This window comes from Herpailurus yagouaroundi, unplaced genomic scaffold, assembly GCF_014898765.1.
Source record: "Herpailurus yagouaroundi ecotype Mexico unplaced genomic scaffold, PumYag 208, whole genome shotgun sequence".
Taxonomy (NCBI): Eukaryota; Metazoa; Chordata; class Mammalia; order Carnivora; family Felidae; genus Herpailurus; species Herpailurus yagouaroundi.
In genome coordinates this window covers 3,413,072-3,432,219 of record NW_024412439.1, presented here as the reverse complement: position 1 = coordinate 3,432,219, position 19,148 = coordinate 3,413,072, and the positions used below count along the sequence as shown (strand labels likewise).

Here is a 19,148-nt window from a genome sequence, read left to right as displayed (position 1 = left end):
CACTTCAGTGAGGGACGTGGCATTGTTTTACAGTTTTTCGAATCTCTGTAATGTGTGGCTTGACAGAAGATAGCTGGATTCTCATACCTGCTGCTTCTGCATTCGATCTCTTGCAGCGGCTTGTCGGGGTTGAAGTCTGCAAAGAAAATCTAGGTCACGCTGGCATGTCATTAGAAAAGAGGATCTCGCAGAGCCCCTGAACGGGACTATAGACCGCACTTGGAGAAATGCTCGTCTACGCGGATCTCTGCTCGCTTTTTGGAAAGCCATACCCCTACCCCTAACCTCAGGTCCATCACCTGTCTTCCTACAGGAACGAGTCCCCAAACCTGGTTCTTCAAGCTCAAGTACCATGGGGCCCCCACTTACACGAGATGGAGTGTGCCAGCCACTGGCCACCTTGGTCCCCTGCTGGTGACACTCTTCAAGCAAAGCTGCCTATGGCAGTGACCCAGGGACACCCGCTGTTGTCCCTAAGCTTTCTGATAAGGAACCCTGTTTGCCCAGTTCCTAGAGATGCCGCTGTTTAGACCATAGCGAGGAAGCTTGTTTTCCTTACTGCCTGGTACTTTGCAAGGCAGACCAGCCCCTCCAAGTCCAAGGCTGTGCCCGGGGTGGCCCAGAGGAGCCCCGTGTGGATTTGGGTCTTTTCCCCGTGCACGCAGCAGGCACCGCTTACCTCCCGCCTCATCCCTTCCCGAGAGCCTCCTAACGTCGGAGGCCCCTGTTGGGCAGCATCAGTGGGGCCATCAGAGCAAAGCTGTGACACCGTCGTCCCCCATGAATTAGCCTCGGAGAGCGGGGTGGGGAGGACAGCTAGGAGCCCAGAAATATCCTCAAGCAGCTCAAGCATTCGCGGGCCTAGATGGGGTCGAAACAAAGAAATAACAGCAATAAAATGTGCAGCCGCCCTTGTCCAGCCCCCATTTGGTTTTCCGGGTTGCAGCTTCTCATAACCCGTAGCCCTGGGACCTTCAGGAGCCCCACCCCGGCTGCAATTCACGGGGAGGGCTGTGGCATGACCCACAGTTACCCAAAGCACAGTGAGCAGGGCAGGGCTGAGCAGGACCACGTCTGCCTTCCTGGGGAGACCCTCCTCTCCTCCCCCTGGGCGCCCCCCCTCCCAAGCAACGGCTAAACGAGTCCAGACAACAGCAGCCCCCACAGCTGGAGCCACCGTCAGCAGGCTGGGTGCCCAGAGTGACCACGAGGGGTTCTGGGAAGAACAGTTTGCGCCTCCCCAGACCTGCTCCAACCTCCGGGGTTAACAACGAGGGTTTTCTTGGTCCTCCCCGGATGGCATGGCCTCTACTGGCCTGGAAAGGAGGGAAATGGGAAGAGGGGGCAGGGCCGGAAGGAGTGCAAGAGCCCGGGCAGTCAACCAGTCCAGGGTTTTCAGACTTGGCTTTGGCAACAGAACTACTTTGGGGGGTTGTTTGTGTTCCTGTAGTTTCTAACTGAAGGGTGGCCTGCTCTGTCGAGAGCTTGCTGACCCCTCTGGCCTGTCTGTTGCTTGCTTTCAGCCCCAAGATCTTGGAAATACAGTTTGGTAACTACTAGTGTGGTTCATCTGCCCATTTCACAGATGGGGAAACAGATCCCAAGAGGGAAGAAGTCTGTTGCCCGCAGACTGACAGTGTGTGGGGGCTGGGTAGAACCTAGAATCTGGTGCTTTCTGCAGGGACATCCAGGCAGGGACAAAACGGGGGAGGCAGAGGCTGGCGTGAAGTCGACATCTCACCAAAGGACAGGCAGGAAAAGAAAGATAAATGTATCTGCTGTCCTCCTGTGGCCACAAATCCAGCCTCTGGCCGTGGCAATAACCACCCCTCCATTTCCACCCATGGGACCGTCCACTTCCCTCACCCACGGCCCCAGGAAAGGGGAGCCTCGGCACTTTGACACATGGGCCTTCTAAGACCCTAGAACACAGGCCCTGTGACTCCCCCTTCCTACATTCCCAGCCTCTTCGTGCCACAAGGATGCATTTTTGCACGTTAATGAGTAACAGTGTGTGTTCTGAGATCACACGTGCCCTGACCCTGCTGACCATGAGGCCTAAGTCTCGAGTTTTCTAAAGAGAGAGGTCATGGCTTTTGTCACATTCTCAAATGGGTCTGTGGTCCAAGAAGCGGTTAAGAGCAATCGTGTAAGGAGAGGAGGGGCCTTGCAGAGGGGAGGGGGGTGGAGGCCAGGAGGGTAGGGTGGGGAGGGCTGTGTTGGTGGTATTCTTCCCCGCCAGAGGCTTCTTTTTTATGAGAGAGAGAGAGAGAGAGAGAGAGAGAGAGAGAGAGAGAGAGTGCAAGTGAGCGAGAGGCAGAGAGAGAGAGAAGTAGGACTCGAGGTCACCCGATGTGGGATTCAAACCCGCTAACCTTGAGATCATGACCTGAGTCAGATGTTTACATATGTTACTTGGTTTCATTGCCCTCACCTACTCATGATGGAGGGTCCCTGGCTCCATTTTACAGATAAGGAAACTGAGACCCAGTGATATGAGGTAGCTTGTCCAGGACACGGCGCTGGCCGAGGGATAGAACAAGTCAGGCCAGAGACCGAGGTCTAAAACAGTGTTGTATCTGGGTCTGCAAAGGCCTTCAGCTGTGGAACTTGGCAGCTGGCACGTCAGAAGCCTCCCTGTGCCAGTATGCACACCAGACCTTGAGCCCTGCATCTAGGTCCCTGGTAAATTATTTCAGCAGCCAGAGGCCCTGACAGAGGGCTCCTTGCCTCTGAGGTCCATTCCTGCTGGGTAGGCAGCAAAGCCCCCCTCACTGGCCCTTGGAATCGATTCCTTCCTTCCTTCCTTCCTTCCTTCCTTCCTTCCTTCCTCCCTTTTTCTTTTTCTTTCTTTCTTTTCTTTCTTACTTTCTTTCTTTCTCTCTTTTTTTCAATGCTAATTTATTTTTGAGAAAGAGAGAAAGCGGGGGAGGAGCAGAGAGAGAGGGGGACAGAGAATCCAAAGTGGGCCCCGTGCTGACAGCAGAGATCATGACCTGAGCCAAAGTCAGACACTTAACCAACTCAGGTGCCCCCGGCCGGATCCACAAAGCAAAGATCCTTCCTTTCTTTGCTCTTAAAAATGTCACCACCAAACCTCAGGACTTCAGGACGGCATTCCCTGCACGTTCATCCGGCCTCCAGCCCAACTCACTTCGGATAAACCAGATAAACCAGAGCAATCCCCAAAGAGCTCCCCCCCCCCCCTGACACATAGCCACCCCCCCCCCCCATTTCCTGAAATTTTTCTTTATTTTTTTTTTAACACATTTTTTTAATATTTGTTTTGGAGAGAGACAGACAGAGCACGAGCAGGGGAGGGGCACAGAGAGAAAGGGAGACACAGAATCTGGAACAGGCTCCAGGCTCCGAGCTGTCAGCAGAGCCTGATGCGGGGCTCAAACCCACGAACCGTGAGATCACGACCCGAGCCGAAGTCAGACACTTAACCGACTGAGCCACCCAGGCGCCCTGAAATTTTTTCTTTAAAAACATCTTTATTGGGGCGCCTGGGTGGCGCAGTCGGTTAAGCGTCCGACTTCAGCCAGGTCACGATCTCGCGGTCCGTGAGTTCGAGCCCCGCGTCGGGCTCTGGGCTGGTGGCTCGGAGCCTGGAGCCTGTTTCCGATTCCGTGTCTCCCTCTCTCTCTGCCCCTCCCCCGTTCATGCTCTGTCTCTCTCTGTCCCAAAAATAAATAAAAACGTTGAAAAAAACAAACAAACAAAAAAAACCCATCTTTATTATAGGTGATTGTTTGTCTTCCACTGTGACTGGGATATAATTTAAAAAAATTTTTTTTATGTTTTTATTTATTTTGGAGAGAGAGACTGAGCACTAGTGGGGGAGGAGCAGAGAGAGAGGGAGACACAGAATCCGAACAGGCTCCAGGCTCTGAGCTGACAGCACAGAGCCCAATGCGGGTCTCGAATTCATGAGCCAGAAAGATCGTGACGTGAGCCAAAGTCGGACGCTCAATCAACTGAGCCACCCAGGCGCCCTGTGACTGGGAGATAATTGAGTTACGGCATTGTGTAAGGTTAAGGTGTACCACCTCACGGCTTGACTTCCAGCCACTGTGAGATGGTTACCACAGTAAGCTGAGTTAATCGCCTCACCTCATGTAGTTACGGGAGAAAAAAAAGAAAAACCATGTTTTCTTCTTTGCGATGAGAGCTCTTAGGATGTGCGCTCACTCAGCAGCAATGACCACAGTCGTCATGTCGTACGTTCCATTCCTGAAGTCCTGGGCCTTGGTTTCTTCATCTGTAAATTGGGAATAATGATGCACAGCCTACTTGCCTTATGGGATTTCTTTTTTTTTTTTTTTTTAACATTTATTTATTTTTGAGACAGAGACAGAGCATGAACGGGGGAGGGGCAGAGAGAGAGGGAGACACAGAATTGGAAGCAGGCTCCAGGCTCTGAGCCATCAGCCCAGAGCCCAATGCGGGGCTCGAACTCACGGACCGCGAGATCGTGACCTGAGCTGAAGTCGGACGCTTAACCGACTGAGCCACCCAGGCACCCCAACCTTATGGGATTTCTTTTTTTTCAACGTTTATTTATTTTTGGGACAGAGAGAGACAGAGCATGAACGGGGGAGGGGCAGAGAGAGAGGGAGACACAGAAGAGAGAATCCCAAGCAGGCTCCACATTGTCAGCACAGAGCCTGACATAGGGCTCGATCACACGAACCGGAAGATCATGACCCGAGCCAAGATCGACGGTTAACCGACTGCGTCACCCAGGCGCCCCTTTTTATTTATTTTAAAGGAACACCATGTCTCAGGTGCAGTTGAGCGCCATTTTTGGGACAGAGAGAGACAGAGCATGAACGGGGGAGGGGCAGAGAGAGAGGGAGACACAGAATCGGAAACAGGCTCCAGGCTCCGAGCCATCAGCCCAGAGCCTGACGCGGGGCTCGAACTCACGGACCGTGAGATCGTGACCTGGCTGAAGTCGGACGCTTAACCGACTGCGCCACCCAGGCGCCCCAACCTTATGGGATTTCTAAGCATCACACGGGAAGGTGTTTGGAAAAGTTCAGGACACCCCCCCCCCCAAAATGGCAGGGAGCAAACCCCTCCTGGGACTCACCCACTAAGCACACATTTCCTATGCCCCAGGGCGCTGGCCCCTGGGAACTCAGGCTGGGATGCTCCCTTCTCTGGCCTGTGCGGGGGCAGCTTCAAGTGCAGCTCAGGGGACCAGGGGCCATAGGGTGAGGGCGGCCCCAGTGGTCCTCAAAGTGGGCTGGGGGCAGTCCCCGCCCCCCCCCCCAGTGGAAATGTTACCATTGCCTGGTTCAGGCAAGACACCAAGCTGAGAACAGAAACCGTAGCTCCCACCAGAGGACAACAGAGACTGGGGCGAGGCGCTCGAGGAAAGACACAAGGTTTACCCCTGCTTTTTCACACAGAGAGGGCATAAAGTTTATTCTAACTCTCTAGGGTAGAAACCCATGTTTCTATACTTCTCTAAAGTGATTAACGCTGTTTCAAGCTTCCGCAGGCTTGACTGGTGGGGAATTCACACTTAGTCCTGTTTGGGGAGCCTGCCCTTTCCCTGGGGCTGTGTAAGAATCTCTGGGTCTTACACAGTCCAGAACATTTGGAGTCGGGCCCCTGGGTCCTAATGCACACTGGTCACTGTTCTGGGCCAAGCCCATGGGGTCCATTGCTGGGAAGGCCAGGGGTGTCTGCAGAGGCCCCCAACTGGGGCTCTCCGTGTGTGGTGACTCCCAAACCCTTGTCCCTCCTCAAGCTTGGGGAAGCTCTGCCCCCACTTGATGCCCTTTCTGTGGGAGCCCCGGTGGGGTTTTCTTCTGGGCACCTGACAGCCTCTCGTTCAACTCCACGATTCAGAAGCCCCTCAAGACAAAGGACCACCAAGAAGGAGGAGTAAAAATGACCTCAGGAAGCATGAAAACCTTCGACCAGAGGTTGGAGGGCTTGAGATAGATACATCCCTGCACTGGGAAGGCCATCTCTGCAGGGGCTTCCCTGGCCCCCTGGGGAAGTTCTGCAGCTGGGAAACCTTGAAGGGAGTGTGTGTGTGTGTGTGTGTGTGAGTGTGTGGCGGGGTGGGGGGGGGGGGCCTCCGCCTTTGCCCGGGTGCTGGAGCGGGGCACTGAGCCACCTCCAGAGCAGAGGGCTGTTCTGGGCCTGTTGGGTGGGACTCGAGGGGTAGGGCTGAGCCGCCCCTGACCTCTGGGCGTCCTTCACTCTTGCAGGACCTGGGCATGGAGTCAACCTCTCTGGATGACGTTCTGTACCGCTACGCCAGCTTCCGGAACCTGGTGGACCCCATCACACACGACCTCATCATCAGCCTGGCCCGTTACATCCACTGCCCCAAGCCGGTAGGGCAGCTGTGGTCTGAGCCCGCCAGATCTGGGGGTGTGAGGCGGGCGCCCTTCTGCCAGAGAACCCAGTGCCCAGGAGGGTTGGTCGATACTGCCCGGGACCAAGGGCACAAGCCCCTTGTGCAGACATCAAGCCAGCGGGCCTGATGCCTGCCCTGTCCTAAGGCCCAGCATCCATAGCAGAGATCAGCATGATCAGTAGGGGATTTGTTTGGCTCCTGAGTGTATTAAATCCGAATTCACTGCCAACATGTAAAACTCAGAATATTTCACACGTTCTCCATATTTAGCTACCCTTGAAAAATGGGAAGTTCTGGTAACACGAAGCCCTCATTTCTATAGGACTGGAGCTGAGTAGCCTCCCCTATTACGTGGGGCCAGGGCCACCGCGTAGAGTCACGTAGGTTGTACCTCGCACAACGACACGTAAGAGCAGAGGTGGCAGGGGTGAGGGCAGACAGGAGACCACTCAGATCCAGCCCGGTCTCCACCACCAGGCCTTAGGCGCCGGTGCAAGACTGTGTCCATCTAGAGGCGGACGTTTCCTTATGTGCACAAAGGTGCCACGTAAATCTCGCAGGGACCCTGCTTGCCTCCGGCATGCCTCAGTCCCCACCACTCCCAGCGGTCTCCCTGCCTAAGGCTGAATGTCATTTTCCACCCACCCACTTTGCTCACGTCCACTGGCTTCCGAAGCTGAGAGGGAAAAGCTCCGGGGTCCCTAGCTCCGCAGCCAGGTACTACTTAGACATTTCCGGATGGGAGGCTCTGCCCCTCTCCCTCGAGGGGTTCGGGGCCGGCTCACCCAGAGCTGCCCTGGCAGGGCCCGGGAGGGCCGGAGTGGGGCAGCCCCACCCTGGAGCTTTTCTCTCCCATCCCTCAATTTCTAGCAGTTTCCAAAAGAAGCGCGGAACAGGGGCAGGGAAGCCGGAGCAGGACCCAGGAGTGCCTGAGGGAAGCTCGTGCTTTCAAAGTAGGATCTAGGATAAGAGGGAGGAGGTGATTTTCAGACCCACAGTCGTCCAGGGGGCTGGGACCTTGCTCTGGAGCTGAGCCTCCATCTGGGCCTTTGTCTAGGGCCTTGACTTTGGCTTCTGGGGCTGTTTGGAGCCAGGACTCCGAGGTGAGGAGTGAGTTCTGAAGGGCTGGGAGACGGTCGGCGGCAGGCGTGGGGGAGGGTTGGTGGTGGGACGCAGCAGAAGGCAGGGATGCTGGGCTCAAATATGTGCCGGTTAGAAAAAGCTGGCAGTGACGGTTGGCAGGCTGGGAGCCTCGGGCCCGGGGAAGAGGGGCGGGTGCCAGGAGCCGTGGGGGGGGACCGGCTGGGCCTGGAGTCACCTTCACTTCTCATTCAGATTATACCTGGCTCAGCCTGGAGCAGCTGAGACCAGAGTCCGTAGGCCTCGCAGGTGCCAGACCTCTGCCTTTTCTAGAACTTAGATGCCTGCAGGTCAAGGGGTGACACTCAAAGCAGCTCATTGGGAGAGATGTTATTTTCATGCCCATTTTAACGTTGAGGAAGACCAGATTCAGGCAATGAAGTCATCGGGTAAACGTTACACTCCAGATGTGATCTGGACCCCAGTTCCGGGCAGAGTGGGGACCGGTTGTTCAGGATCTCTGCACTGTCCCTCAGTGGCCAGCAGCTTCTCTCAGGGCTTGAGTGGGGGCTCGCAGGGTTGCATGGGGGCTGGAGGTGGGGGGCCTGTGCGGGAACAACCTGATCACCCGTCCCCCCTCCTCCCTCCCTGCCCGCCCATGCCGGACCTCAGGAGACTGGACGGGGAGGGAAGGAGAGGTGGCCCAAGGGATTCTGTGCTGAGTTCCATCCCTTCTGTCTGGGCGGCGACCACAGGGCCCTGTTGTTGTCTTAGCTCACGCCGCTACAACACGTTACCACTGACCGCGTGGCTTATAAGCAACAGAAATGTGTTGCTCACAGTTGTGGAAACCGGAAGCCCAAGATCAGGGTGCCCAGCATGGTTGGGTTCCGATGAGAGCCCTGCTCTGGGTTTGCAGACAGCCACCTTCTTGCTGTGGCCTCACGTGGCAGAAAGAAAAAGAACTGGCTAGCTCTCTGGCCTCTTCTTCTTCTTCTTTTTTTTAAGGTTATTTATTTATTTATTTATTTTGAGAGAGAGAGTGGGGGAGAGACAGAGAGAGGGAGAGAGAGAATCCCAAGCAGGCTCTGGGCTGACAGCGCAGAGTCCCACGTGGAGCTCGAACTCACGAACCGTGAGGTCATGACCTGAGCGGAAACCGAGAGTTGGCGCTTAACCAACTGAGCCGCCCAGGCACCCCTGAACTTCATCTTCCTCCGCTCCAAAGGGGGATAACAACACCGTCTCCTGTGGGCCCGTCGGAGAAATGATTCTTGAGAAGGACGCCGTGTGTCTGGCATGGAGGAGCCCCTGTACGCAGAAGCTAAGGTATAATTCAGTCATCGAGCACCAATCATGTGCCAAGCAGGGTGCTCGGGCCCAGCACGTCAGCTGTGGGGCATGGAGGCCGGCAGTGGCCTCAGAGTCTTGGAGGACAAGGGTCTGGCTTCTGATTTCCGGATTTCCGAGAGAGAGCCGGTGGCGTCAGCCCTGTCGGAGGCCCGGGAGCCTGGCGGGTTCCCCTGCCCATATCTAAGGCCATGTGGCAGGAGAAACCCTTCCGAAGGACTCTTCCGGTTGGGGTGGAGGCCGAGATGGGCGGTCCCGACTCTAGGGCCCCGAGCCTGGTGGTAAGGGCAGCCCCCAGGCCCACCCCCAATACATGACTGCCTTGGGGCTGGCCAGGACCTCCCGTTCTTAGCTCTTTCACTCAAGTGTGAGCCTTAAGGTTATAGACAGAGATGTCAAGACCATCAACTATGAGGGGGTGTCTCCCTCAATTGTGAGACGGGACAAAGGAAGCAACCCTTCCTGGTCCAGTCTTGGTGGAGCATCCACCAGACAAATAACCCTTCCCACCACTAAGACGACCCCCTTGAATGAGTCCCATCCATTTTCTTGACCTGTGTCCCAGCTGGAGGTGGGCCTGGGCCCTGGCAAAGGGGTGGGTCTGTGCCTGTCCCGAGGCGGAAGGGGACGGGCAGAACCCCATCCCACCCGTGACCGTGTGCTGATTAATCCACAGCCCAGCTTCAGACTCAAAAGTCACCCACCTCTTGGACATTTGTGCCCTGGAGCCCGTGAGTCACCACCCCTCCCCCACTGTGAGCACAGATCACTTAGTGGGAAATTTGAGGCTCTTTCCTTCCCTGGGCCCCAGCTCCAGCCCCGCACATCTATCCCATCGTGTCTACAGTAGGGTTCCCCGCACGCAGACGCTAAAATGAGGGTGTGTGGACAGCAATCTGTTAAGGAGGTGTCCCAGGGAAGCCAGGCCAGCCCAGGCTCCATCCTGAGGAGGGCAGGTGGCTTTGGCCTGGTCCCTCGAGGACCCCAGGGCTCGAACCATAGATGGGCTCCCCTGGGACGTAAGCTCCCAGGCACATCTGTCTCACTGGCTCGCCTGGGCCGTCCAGACAGAAGCACAAAATTGGGAAACGTGGATCCAAGGGCGTTTGGGATGGAACAGCCATGTTGCCCGCCACAGCCAGCAAGTTCCAACAGCCCTGATTCCCCAATGGTTGGGGTCTCTCCAAGGCCCTCCTGGTCCCCGCGTCCCCCGTCTCAGGGCTGCTGTCAGAGTCTCCACCTGGACTCTGGGCCTCTGCTCCTGCCCTCTATGCTCTGGGAACACCCAGAGAATCATCTGCAAGGTGCCCTGGATCACACGTGCGCCTCCCTGAGATACCTTCCATTGTGGCGTCGCTTTGTAGGCTGAAACCAAACTCTTTATTTGCCCCTGCCTGCATCTCCTGTATCATTCCTTATTTCCCTGTCCGCCCCGCTCATTCTGCTCCAGCCACGTGGCCCTCCTGCCTGTGCCCAGAGCATCCAGATCCTTCCTGACCTTACGGGCCCTGCTCCTGCCTGTGACCACACCTGCCCTCTCTGGCTGGGCTGCCCTCTCCTCCGTTCAGGCTCAGCCCGACTGTGTCCTCTCCAGGGCCACCTTTGACCAGCCTAGCTCGCAGAGTCGTCCCGGCCAGCCTTTGCGCTGTGTATTGCGTTATTTCACTCGCGGGTCTCCGAAGTTCTCTGGCTTGCTTACTCGTGAGCTAACCTACTGCCCGCCTTCCCCACCAGAATGTCAATTCCGAACGGGCAAGAGATGGCATCTGTCTCGTTCGCCGTTACTTCTTGCGCCAGGCAGGGCCCCGGGGAGAAGCAGGCCACACGGAAGCCAACAGGGGATGTTGAGACACCCAAAGATGAGCAGCAGTGGGAAGCTGTTACCAGAAAGGGCCGTGGGTGCAAGCCATGACATGGGAGCCAGAACCCTGCTTCTAGAACCATGCAGTATTTCTATTTATTTATTTATTTATTTATTTTGAGACAGGGACAGAGAGTATCAGTGGTTCTAGCTTAGGGTCCCTTAAGACAGTGGCCAGGGTTGCAAGCATCAACAGGCTTGGCAGAGATTGGCAGACCCCCTTCCCGGATGGCACATCCCTTGGCTGTTGGCAGGAGCCCCCAGCTCCTTGCCACACGGGCCTCTCCATAGGACCTCGTGAACTTCCTCACACCGTGGCAGCTGGCTTATCGCTGAGCAGGTGATCCAATAATGAGCAAGGCAGACACCACAATATCTCTTATGACCCAGCCACATTCTGTGGACCGCTCAGGTCAGCCCTGATGCCGTGTGGAAGGAGACTACGAAAGGGGGCTATTACAGGAGGCCAGGATGGGTGGTGGGGGCCATCTTGGAGGCTGACTACCGCACAGGCTGAAACAAGAAGGGAATGAGAAGAGAAGGGCCTTTCCTCCTGTCCTCTGATCTCGCTCCAATTGCTCTCATTAGCTGAACCCGACTGGAAGCCGGGGCCAGAGGGTCAGTGATGCTGTCTATAGGCTCAGCCTTCCAGGCACCGAGAAGAGCAGATAATGGGCTCCAGGAAGGGAGTAAAGAGAAAAGCCAGGAGAACTCGGTATCTGGAGCAGCATCCAGCGTGCGGTAGGAAGGACAGTCGATATCTGATGAATGAATGAATTTGTGAATGGTGAGGGAAGCCTTGGGGCTGTAGTAGTGGGGGGCTGTGCTGGTTTGGGGCCTGCGGGAGCACACAAAGGTGCCTGGGGCAGCCAGGATGGCAGGTGGGAGCCACCATCTGACAGGGAGGTGGGGCAGTGTCCGAATGCTGGGACCCCCTCCTGGAGGGGACTGCAGTCGGCCTTGAGCATCTTTCCTGACAAGCCAGTGAGAGGCCGTCAGGTTCTTCCCGAGGGCCCGGGTCAGAGGCAATGGTCAGGCCGCAAGAGGCACTGCGGGACCCGCGCCCCACCCTGCGGTGCCCGGTCCCCCCTGGCTTGCACCATGTCCCTCTCCTTTCTTCTTCCTTTTCCATGGGTGGGAGGAAGGGCTGCAGAATTGATTCCACAAACCGCCTTTGAGCCTCGGGCGTGGGATAGGACTGTCGCAAGTAACAGAAGCCCACTCACGCTGCCTCAGGCTAAGAAGAGAATTTATCCAGCTGTCTTGTGGGGCCCAAAGACAGCCACGCTTGGAAGGCGGGGCTAGAACTACAGTGCAGGGCAGACATCTCTCCGTCCCGCCTCTCTGCTCACCCCGGCCTCCCTCTCCATTCCAAGGGCTCCGGGTTTACTCCTGGAGGTGGGTGGAGGTGGGGGGTGGGGGGCGGCGTCCAGCCCGGGGAGGAGACGGGGGTGTGTCTCGTCCCCAGGACACGGCTGGTTGGCTGCGGTCTGCTAGTGCCCGCTTCTGGGCCAATCAGCTGCGGCCCGGGATGGGGTCTGGTTGCACAAAGGGGCTGCTGGGCCTCACCACTTTGGCGAGCAGAGCGGGCCCTGCAGAGCGCGCATTGCTGGGTGCAGGGCGCGCGGACCCCGTTCCTTTGCGGCGCCGGTGTTCAAACTCCGCGGTCGAGGTTGCACAAGGGGCGCGTGGCTGCTCTGTACCGAGAGGCGGCTGTTTCTGGAAACCACGCAGAAACGGCACTTCCTCCTCCTCCTTTGCCGCCTCCCTCTCCTTGCGTCCTCTCCCTTCCCCACCCTCTCCTGACTTCTCCAACTCGGGGCCAGCCCTTGCTTTGTCCTGTTCTCCGCAGGAGGGAGGCCGGGAGGGGCCTTCGAAAATGGACGGAGCTGGGGGAAAATTAGATGGGCTTGCTTAAGGCGGCTTTTGTGGGTGCAAGTGAGAGAAACACCTTGAACCCACCGAAAGCAAAAGGCGTATCCCCGGGAGGGCAGCGCAGAGCGCAGCGCGGGATGGCAGGTCGGGAAGGATGCCAGCCTCAGAGCCGAGCTTGGAGTCCCCATTCCATTTTACAAGCTGTGGGGCTTGCCAGTCTATTCCACTTCCGTAAGCCTCAGTTCTCGTCTGTAAAGTGGGGATAATAGCGCCCGTTTCAGGGGATGGTTGCGAGTTAACTGCATTGTGACGAGGTTGTGCATACAATGCAGGGGCGACGCCCACCAGTAGATGAGCAGCAAATGTTGGCTGTTGTGTATGTAGTCCAGACAAACTACATAGTGGAGGGGAGCTCTCACTTCTGGAAGGACACTAGCTCGCGCTGAGTCTCCGATCAGCGGTGAGGTGACCGTATCCATTGTCCTTGTTGGTGAGGAATGGGGCTTGCTCAGTCTCCCAGGTGGGGGAGCGGCCGCGCACGGTCCACGCGTTGCCGCGCCTTGCACGCGGCTGCCCCCTAGTGGCCGTGTCCGCGCACTGCGGCGGCTGCTTTGCCGCCTTTTCCTCTCTTTGTTTCTTCCTTCCAAGGCCCAGCCGCTCAGACCCAGAGGATGACCCCGGACTTTGGCAACCCTGGGAAGTGGTTGGAGGAGGAGCCCAAGCTGAGGAGCTCGGTTCTCAGCTTTGGGGCAGGTGCCGTGGGAGGGTGGCGATGTTCTTTCCCCGGAGTGGTCCCAGGAGTGAAGCCGGGCGGACCACCCAGTCTCACGCACGCACTCGGTCCGTCTTGTCTTTGAAGCGTTTGAACTGGTGCTTCTCCACCTTGGCGACACAGGGGAATCACCTGCGGAGCTTTGAAACAAGCCCCGCATGCAAGCTGCAGACCCATGCTGGGGTTGGCCACAGGCAGCAGGGATTTTTATTTTTTATTTTTATTATTTTTATTTATATTTGAGAGAGAGAGAGAGACAGCACGAGTGAGGGAGAGGCAGAGAGAGAGAGGGAGACACAGAATCTGAAGCAGGCCCCGGGCTCTGAACTGTCAGCGCAGAGCCCGATGTGGGGCTCGAACTCATGAACCACGAGATCATGACCTGAGCCAAAGTTGGACACTTAACTGACTGAGCCACCCAGGCGCCCCTCCCTGAGCCTCTTCTGGCCGAGGCCTCCACACTGGAGTCCCGCAGACTCTTCTCTTTTCCTTGGCGCTCAGGGCTACACTGTGCCTTCTCCATCCCTTTGTGTCCAGTGTGTCCTCCCCCTTAGCTCATTCCGTGGCCGGGGGGCCGAGGGGGAGGGTGTCATCAGAGGCTGATGAATGTGATGAATGTGCCTTGAGCCCCAGCCTCGTAATTCCAGTAGCATCTTCCAGGAGATCCTTCACGTGGCTCCAAATGAGCTGGACACTAACCCTGCCCTGCTTTCTGTCCCTTCTCCCCTGGAGCCCCTTGCCTTTCACCCAGCTCCCCAGCCCAAAGCCCGGACCCGTCCTCATCGCCTCCCAGCCCACACCCTCTCCGCCCCGTGCCAGGTCAGGCAAGCGTGGCGGCCCCGGTCACTTTCAGCCCTTCCCGACACACCCATATGACGAGGTTCAGCAAGAGACTAAGTCTAGGAATCAGAACGTGCCGTCCAGGGGTTTGCACGTGTAATCGCCTGAAGTGACAGGTGACATTTGTCTATCAGAAGGCGTGGGCAGTAGGAAGTGAGGTTCTTGGAGAACCAGAGACCAGAGGTGCTGTCTAAACCGACTGCATTCACTCTCGAGCCTGTGTCTCCTGGATGCCCATTCGGATGCCTCGCCTCTGTGGACACTCAACACCCCTTTTTTCCTGCCTCTTCGCTCTCTCGTCTCCCACCCTCAAGGTCTTCTCTTGCCTTCCCATCAGCCCCAACCTTGCTCTGTAGGCCTCAGTTTCTTCCTCTTTAATTAATTAATTAATTATATATTTTTTTGAGAGAGAGAGAGAGACGGTGTGAGTGGGGGAGAGGCAAAGAGAGAGGAAGACACAGAATCCAAAGCAGGCTCCAGCTGCCAGCACAGAGCCCAACACGGGGCTCGAATCCGTGAACTGCGAGATCACGACCCGAGCCGAAGTCAGACGCTCAACCGACTGAGCCACCCAGGCGCCCCAGTTTCTTCCTCTTCAAAATGAGGATAATGAAAGTGTTTCTGCTCTGGGGTGTTGTGGGGATTCTGTAAAGTCCTAGCATAACGTCTGTGTGCAGTAATCCATGTGACAGATGGTGGTGGCTTGGACCAAGTGGTAGCCGTGGAGGTGGCGAGAAGTGACAGGACCCCAGGTTGTCACCTACTCCTGCCCCCGTAATACACCCAACACCTAAACCTTTGCACCCATTTCCTCCTCACTCAGGGATGCCTCGTTTCCTCTCTCCGTGCAAAAATCACAAACCCATATCAGCCCTTAAAAGCCAAACTCAAATCTGAGCCTTGGATGGAAGTCCTCCTTCTTTACCCGCTCAGGACAGCACGGTATTTACCCAGTGGGCTTTCCTGGAGAGTTGCATGCTGAGCTACAGTCAGAGCACTCTACAAGTTGTAAGTGTTTTCATCCTCACAAAATGCCCCGCGACTCTGGTTTGTTATCCCTTCACAGTCAAGTGACTTCCTGAGGTCACAGAGGAGGTACCAAAACGAGGGGGAAGATCCACCAGGTTTGGCTCTGAGTCTGTGCTCTTAATGACTCAATACGCTGCTTCTCCGTTAGCAGAGTGACGATGGTCACAGGCCATCAAGTTGGCCTTTACTGAGCGCCGGGCACTCTGCTGAGCACTGGTCACAGGTTCATGGTTGAACCTCACCACATACATGTTGCTCTCCGCACGTGGGTTTGCATCTGAGCCCCAGCACTTGCTGGCTCTCAGCTTTTAGCACTGGGCCACCTGGCAAGAGCCCGCCCTCTTGGCCCTCCCTCCCCCAGGGCTTGGTGACCGTCTGTGGGCTTGACGTTCCTTGGGACAGAGCTGGCGTCTCTCTAGCATCTCTCTGATGCCCCCTGGAACCCAGTGTAAATTCACTAGGCCCTCCATAACAAAGTACCACTTAAACGGCGGAGATTTATTTTCTCATAGCTCTGATAGCTGGAAGTCCAAGGTCAAGATGTTGGCAAGGTTGATCTCTTGAGTCCTCCCCTTGGCCTAGAGATGGCCATCTTCTCCCTGTGTCCTCACATGGTCTTTTCCTCTGTGCATGTCTGTGTCCCAATCTCTTTTCATGAGGACACCGGTCATACTGGCTTAGGGCCCACCCCCAATGACCGCATTTTACCTTAATTACTCTGCACATACAGCCACATTCCAAGGTACCTGCGATTAGGACCCAAATTTAAGAACTTTGGTCGGGACACAATTCAGGACAGTTATTTCAAACTCCAAACTGCTGATGGGACGGGCCTGCAGTGCCTGGCTCAGTCCGCAGAACATGCGACGCTTGTTCTCGAGGTCGTGAGTTCAAGCCCCACGTTGGGTATAGAGCTTACTTACCAAAAAAAAAAAAAAAAAAAAAAGCCGATTGTCCAGATAGATTAGAGTAGATGAATGAAGTGGTCTGGGAAAAGACTTGGCCTCCCCATTCTTTTATTTTCCCACTTTTGACATTTTTGCCCGAGGCACCACAAAAGCATTTCCCTTTCGTCTTTACTATGTGAAAGACCAGTGCGGGACCATCAGTTCACGGCTGTATCCCCGGCTCCTAGAACAAGTGCCTGTCACCTAGAGGGGGTGTGTAGTCAGTCTTTGTTGAGCAAATGGGTGAGCAGAAAGGCCCTGGACATTGGGGAGAGGCAGAGACCAGGGTGAATACTAGCCAGGGGGTCAGCCAGCACTCAGCTCTGCTCAACGGTCACATTGTCTGGAATTCAGAGGTCTCTGTAAATCTCGATTTTGCCACAGCAACGAATTCACAGAAACGAGAACATGAGGCAGATCCGTTGGCAGCACTGCCCTCTACTAAGGGGGTCCCTCCGTGAGCCGGCAGGACAGGCCTCTGTGAGCAGCCCGGGGGGCGTCGTGCTCCTCCAGTGGAGACGGGAAGCTGGAGGTGAGGGCCTGGGCCCCTCTGCCTGTTCCTGCCCCTCAGGGACCCCCTGCCTGTGGTCGTCTCTGCAGGAAGGCGACGCGCTGGGCGCCACGGAGAAGCTGTGCAGGCAGCTGACTTACCACCTCAGCCCCCACTCGCAGTGGAGGCGGCACCGGGGGCTGGTGAAGAGGAAGCCACAGGCCTGGTGAGTCTCCGTCACCTGAGGTGGAGCTGCCCTGCCCCCTGCCCAGCCTCCCCTCCCCCTCCAGAGTAGCCCGAAGTGAACCCATGCCAGGCCGGGTGTTACACCACACTCCCTCCCTGGGGGGGGTGAAGGGAGGAGCTGAGACCAGAGGGCTGGTCTTGGAAGGTCCCCGAAGGAGGGGAGACTGAAGGAGGGCATTCCACAAGGGCGAGAGCCATGAGGGGAGCTGCAGGCGGGACCCCTGTCTGTGGGTGGGGAACTGGGGAGTGTGGGCCCATTCAGAAGGGGTGGGTGGGGAGGCCGACGGGAGGAGTGTCTAATTCCTGGTGTGCGGAATATGGGTGATGAGGTTTTGGGGTGATGGTGGGGTGGTCCGGAGCAGATGGCCAAGAAAGAATTCTTGAAGACGTCTTTGGTGCAAAAAAAGGTGGTTTTATTAAAGCACAGGGACAGGACCCACGGGCAGGAAGAGCTCATTGGGGTCGTGAGGGGTAACTCATTATATACCTCAGGTTGGGAGGGGGTCGGGGATAGAGTAAGTCTCTAAGGAATTTTGGAAGCAAGGTTTCCAGCACCTTGAGGGGCTCGCTGTTGCTAGGGAAAGGCCATTTATTACCGTTTGATAAAACCTCAGCCATGAGACCCTTTAGATGTGTATCAGGGGCCATAAGCTTGGGAGTATGATGGCCAGCATGTATCTTGGGGGAGTTGAGATAAAGGAAGTAGACTTACAGGATCCTCGAGGTTGGGGTAAGTTAAGCTAAGGTTCTCTTTTGCCCCTAGCAAAGTGTCATCATGGAGGCAGCTGAGCTCCCAGAGGACCGTCACTCTGCCTGTGCCAAGGACTTGTCAATGGGCTGTAGGCAGTAAGGGAGTAATTTTTCATTTGCCTTAGTTTCCCACATCACCATGGCGAGCACTTAAACCCCCTTTCCTTTGTTCTTGGGTGGCCAGGAGTGTCCGAGGAGTATCATGTAGATGCCACCTGCGGGGGGGGGGGGGGGGGTGGGGCCAGCCTGTATTTTGCTCTCAACTTGCCCCAAGCTCCCTCATCATGGGCACTCCCACTGGATCCCCCCTGGTTCTCCTGGATGGCTCCTAGGGAGATCCAGACCCCAGCCGTGCCCCTGGCCCACACAGCAATGGGAACCCTCAAGGGGTTTTGGACCTTCTAAAGATTGGGGGGTTCGGGGCAGCTGGGACACAGAACCTGTGGACCGAGACAGGTAGCACCATAGGAAGCCAATTAAAGGGGAGCCTGGAAGGAAGGCTTTCTAGAGAGAGCGCCCCTGCCTTCCTTGTAAATGATCCCGGGGCAGAGTGGCTTGTGTCCTTCCCCTAGACTGGGTAGGGGCAGGACTGCCCTCCCTCACCCACAAGAACTCTGGTTCCTCTTTCCCTTCTGGACTCCCCCACTCCAAAGCCAGGAGGGGAGCCGGATCCTGGAGGAACAGTGTGAGGCTCTCACGAAGCAAGCCCTCAACTGGGCTGAGGTCAGGGGGACAGAGCAGGACAGCAAGACCCGTGGAATCTGGAATGCCATTGCGGAGTCTGTGAGCTAGGTCTTTAGGATTGAAAAGCTAGAAATGTGAGCTCTGCTGGAATCCAGGCGCCTCCTCTCCTGTCTCCCCAACACACATGTGTGCTCAGCCCATTCTTCATTTCAACAGCTTCGCTCCCCTCAGGCGGCTTCCCATCACACTTGAGTCTAAACAGGGCCCTCCATGATGGGCCCTCTGCTCCTCTGTGGCCTCTCACCTCTCACTTCCCCTCACTGCAAACAAGGCAGCCTTCCTGCTGGCTCGCAGACACCAACTCTTCCCAGCCTCAGGGCCTTTGCATGTACCCACTCTGCTGGAACTTTTACCAGACTCTTCTGATGGCCCACTTCTTTAAATGTCAGCTCAAATTAAGTCCTCAGAGAAGGCTTCCTTGAGCAGACCCCTCTCACTTCAATCTCGTTTGTTGTCTGTCTCACCCTCCCCCCACCCTCCCCCCACAGTAGAGTGAAAACAGGGATCTTGTCCATCTTGTCCACTACTGTGACCCCAGTGCCTAGGACAGTGCCTGGCATGTAGTGGGAGCTTAACAAACACTTGCTGAAGGATTGAACGAGGTAGGGGATGTTACTGTCGCCATTTGACTGGCCACGATCACCCAGCTGCTAGGAGCCTTCCGGCTTCAGATCCCAAGAATAGAGACTTCTGTCCAAGCCGCCATCTTTGGGCTGCTGCTATTAACATATGCTCTTGAAACAGGCCGAGCCCCCTCCACCTTCCTCTCCTGCCCACGG

The 19,148-nt window shown here is 56.3% G+C and overlaps 1 protein-coding gene across 1 annotated transcript in view; it reads left to right on the top strand.

Annotated features, from left to right (window-relative positions):
- Positions 1 to 19,148, top strand: part of LRRC75A (leucine rich repeat containing 75A) — a 47,266-nt gene that overhangs the window by 25,288 nt on the left and 2,830 nt on the right. Inside the window, exons 2-3 of the mRNA XM_040453118.1 lie at positions 6,234 to 6,362; positions 16,740 to 16,855. Of these exons, the coding sequence (XP_040309052.1) occupies positions 6,234 to 6,362; positions 16,740 to 16,855 (245 nt within the window). The remainder of the gene's footprint in view (positions 1 to 6,233; positions 6,363 to 16,739; positions 16,856 to 19,148) is intronic.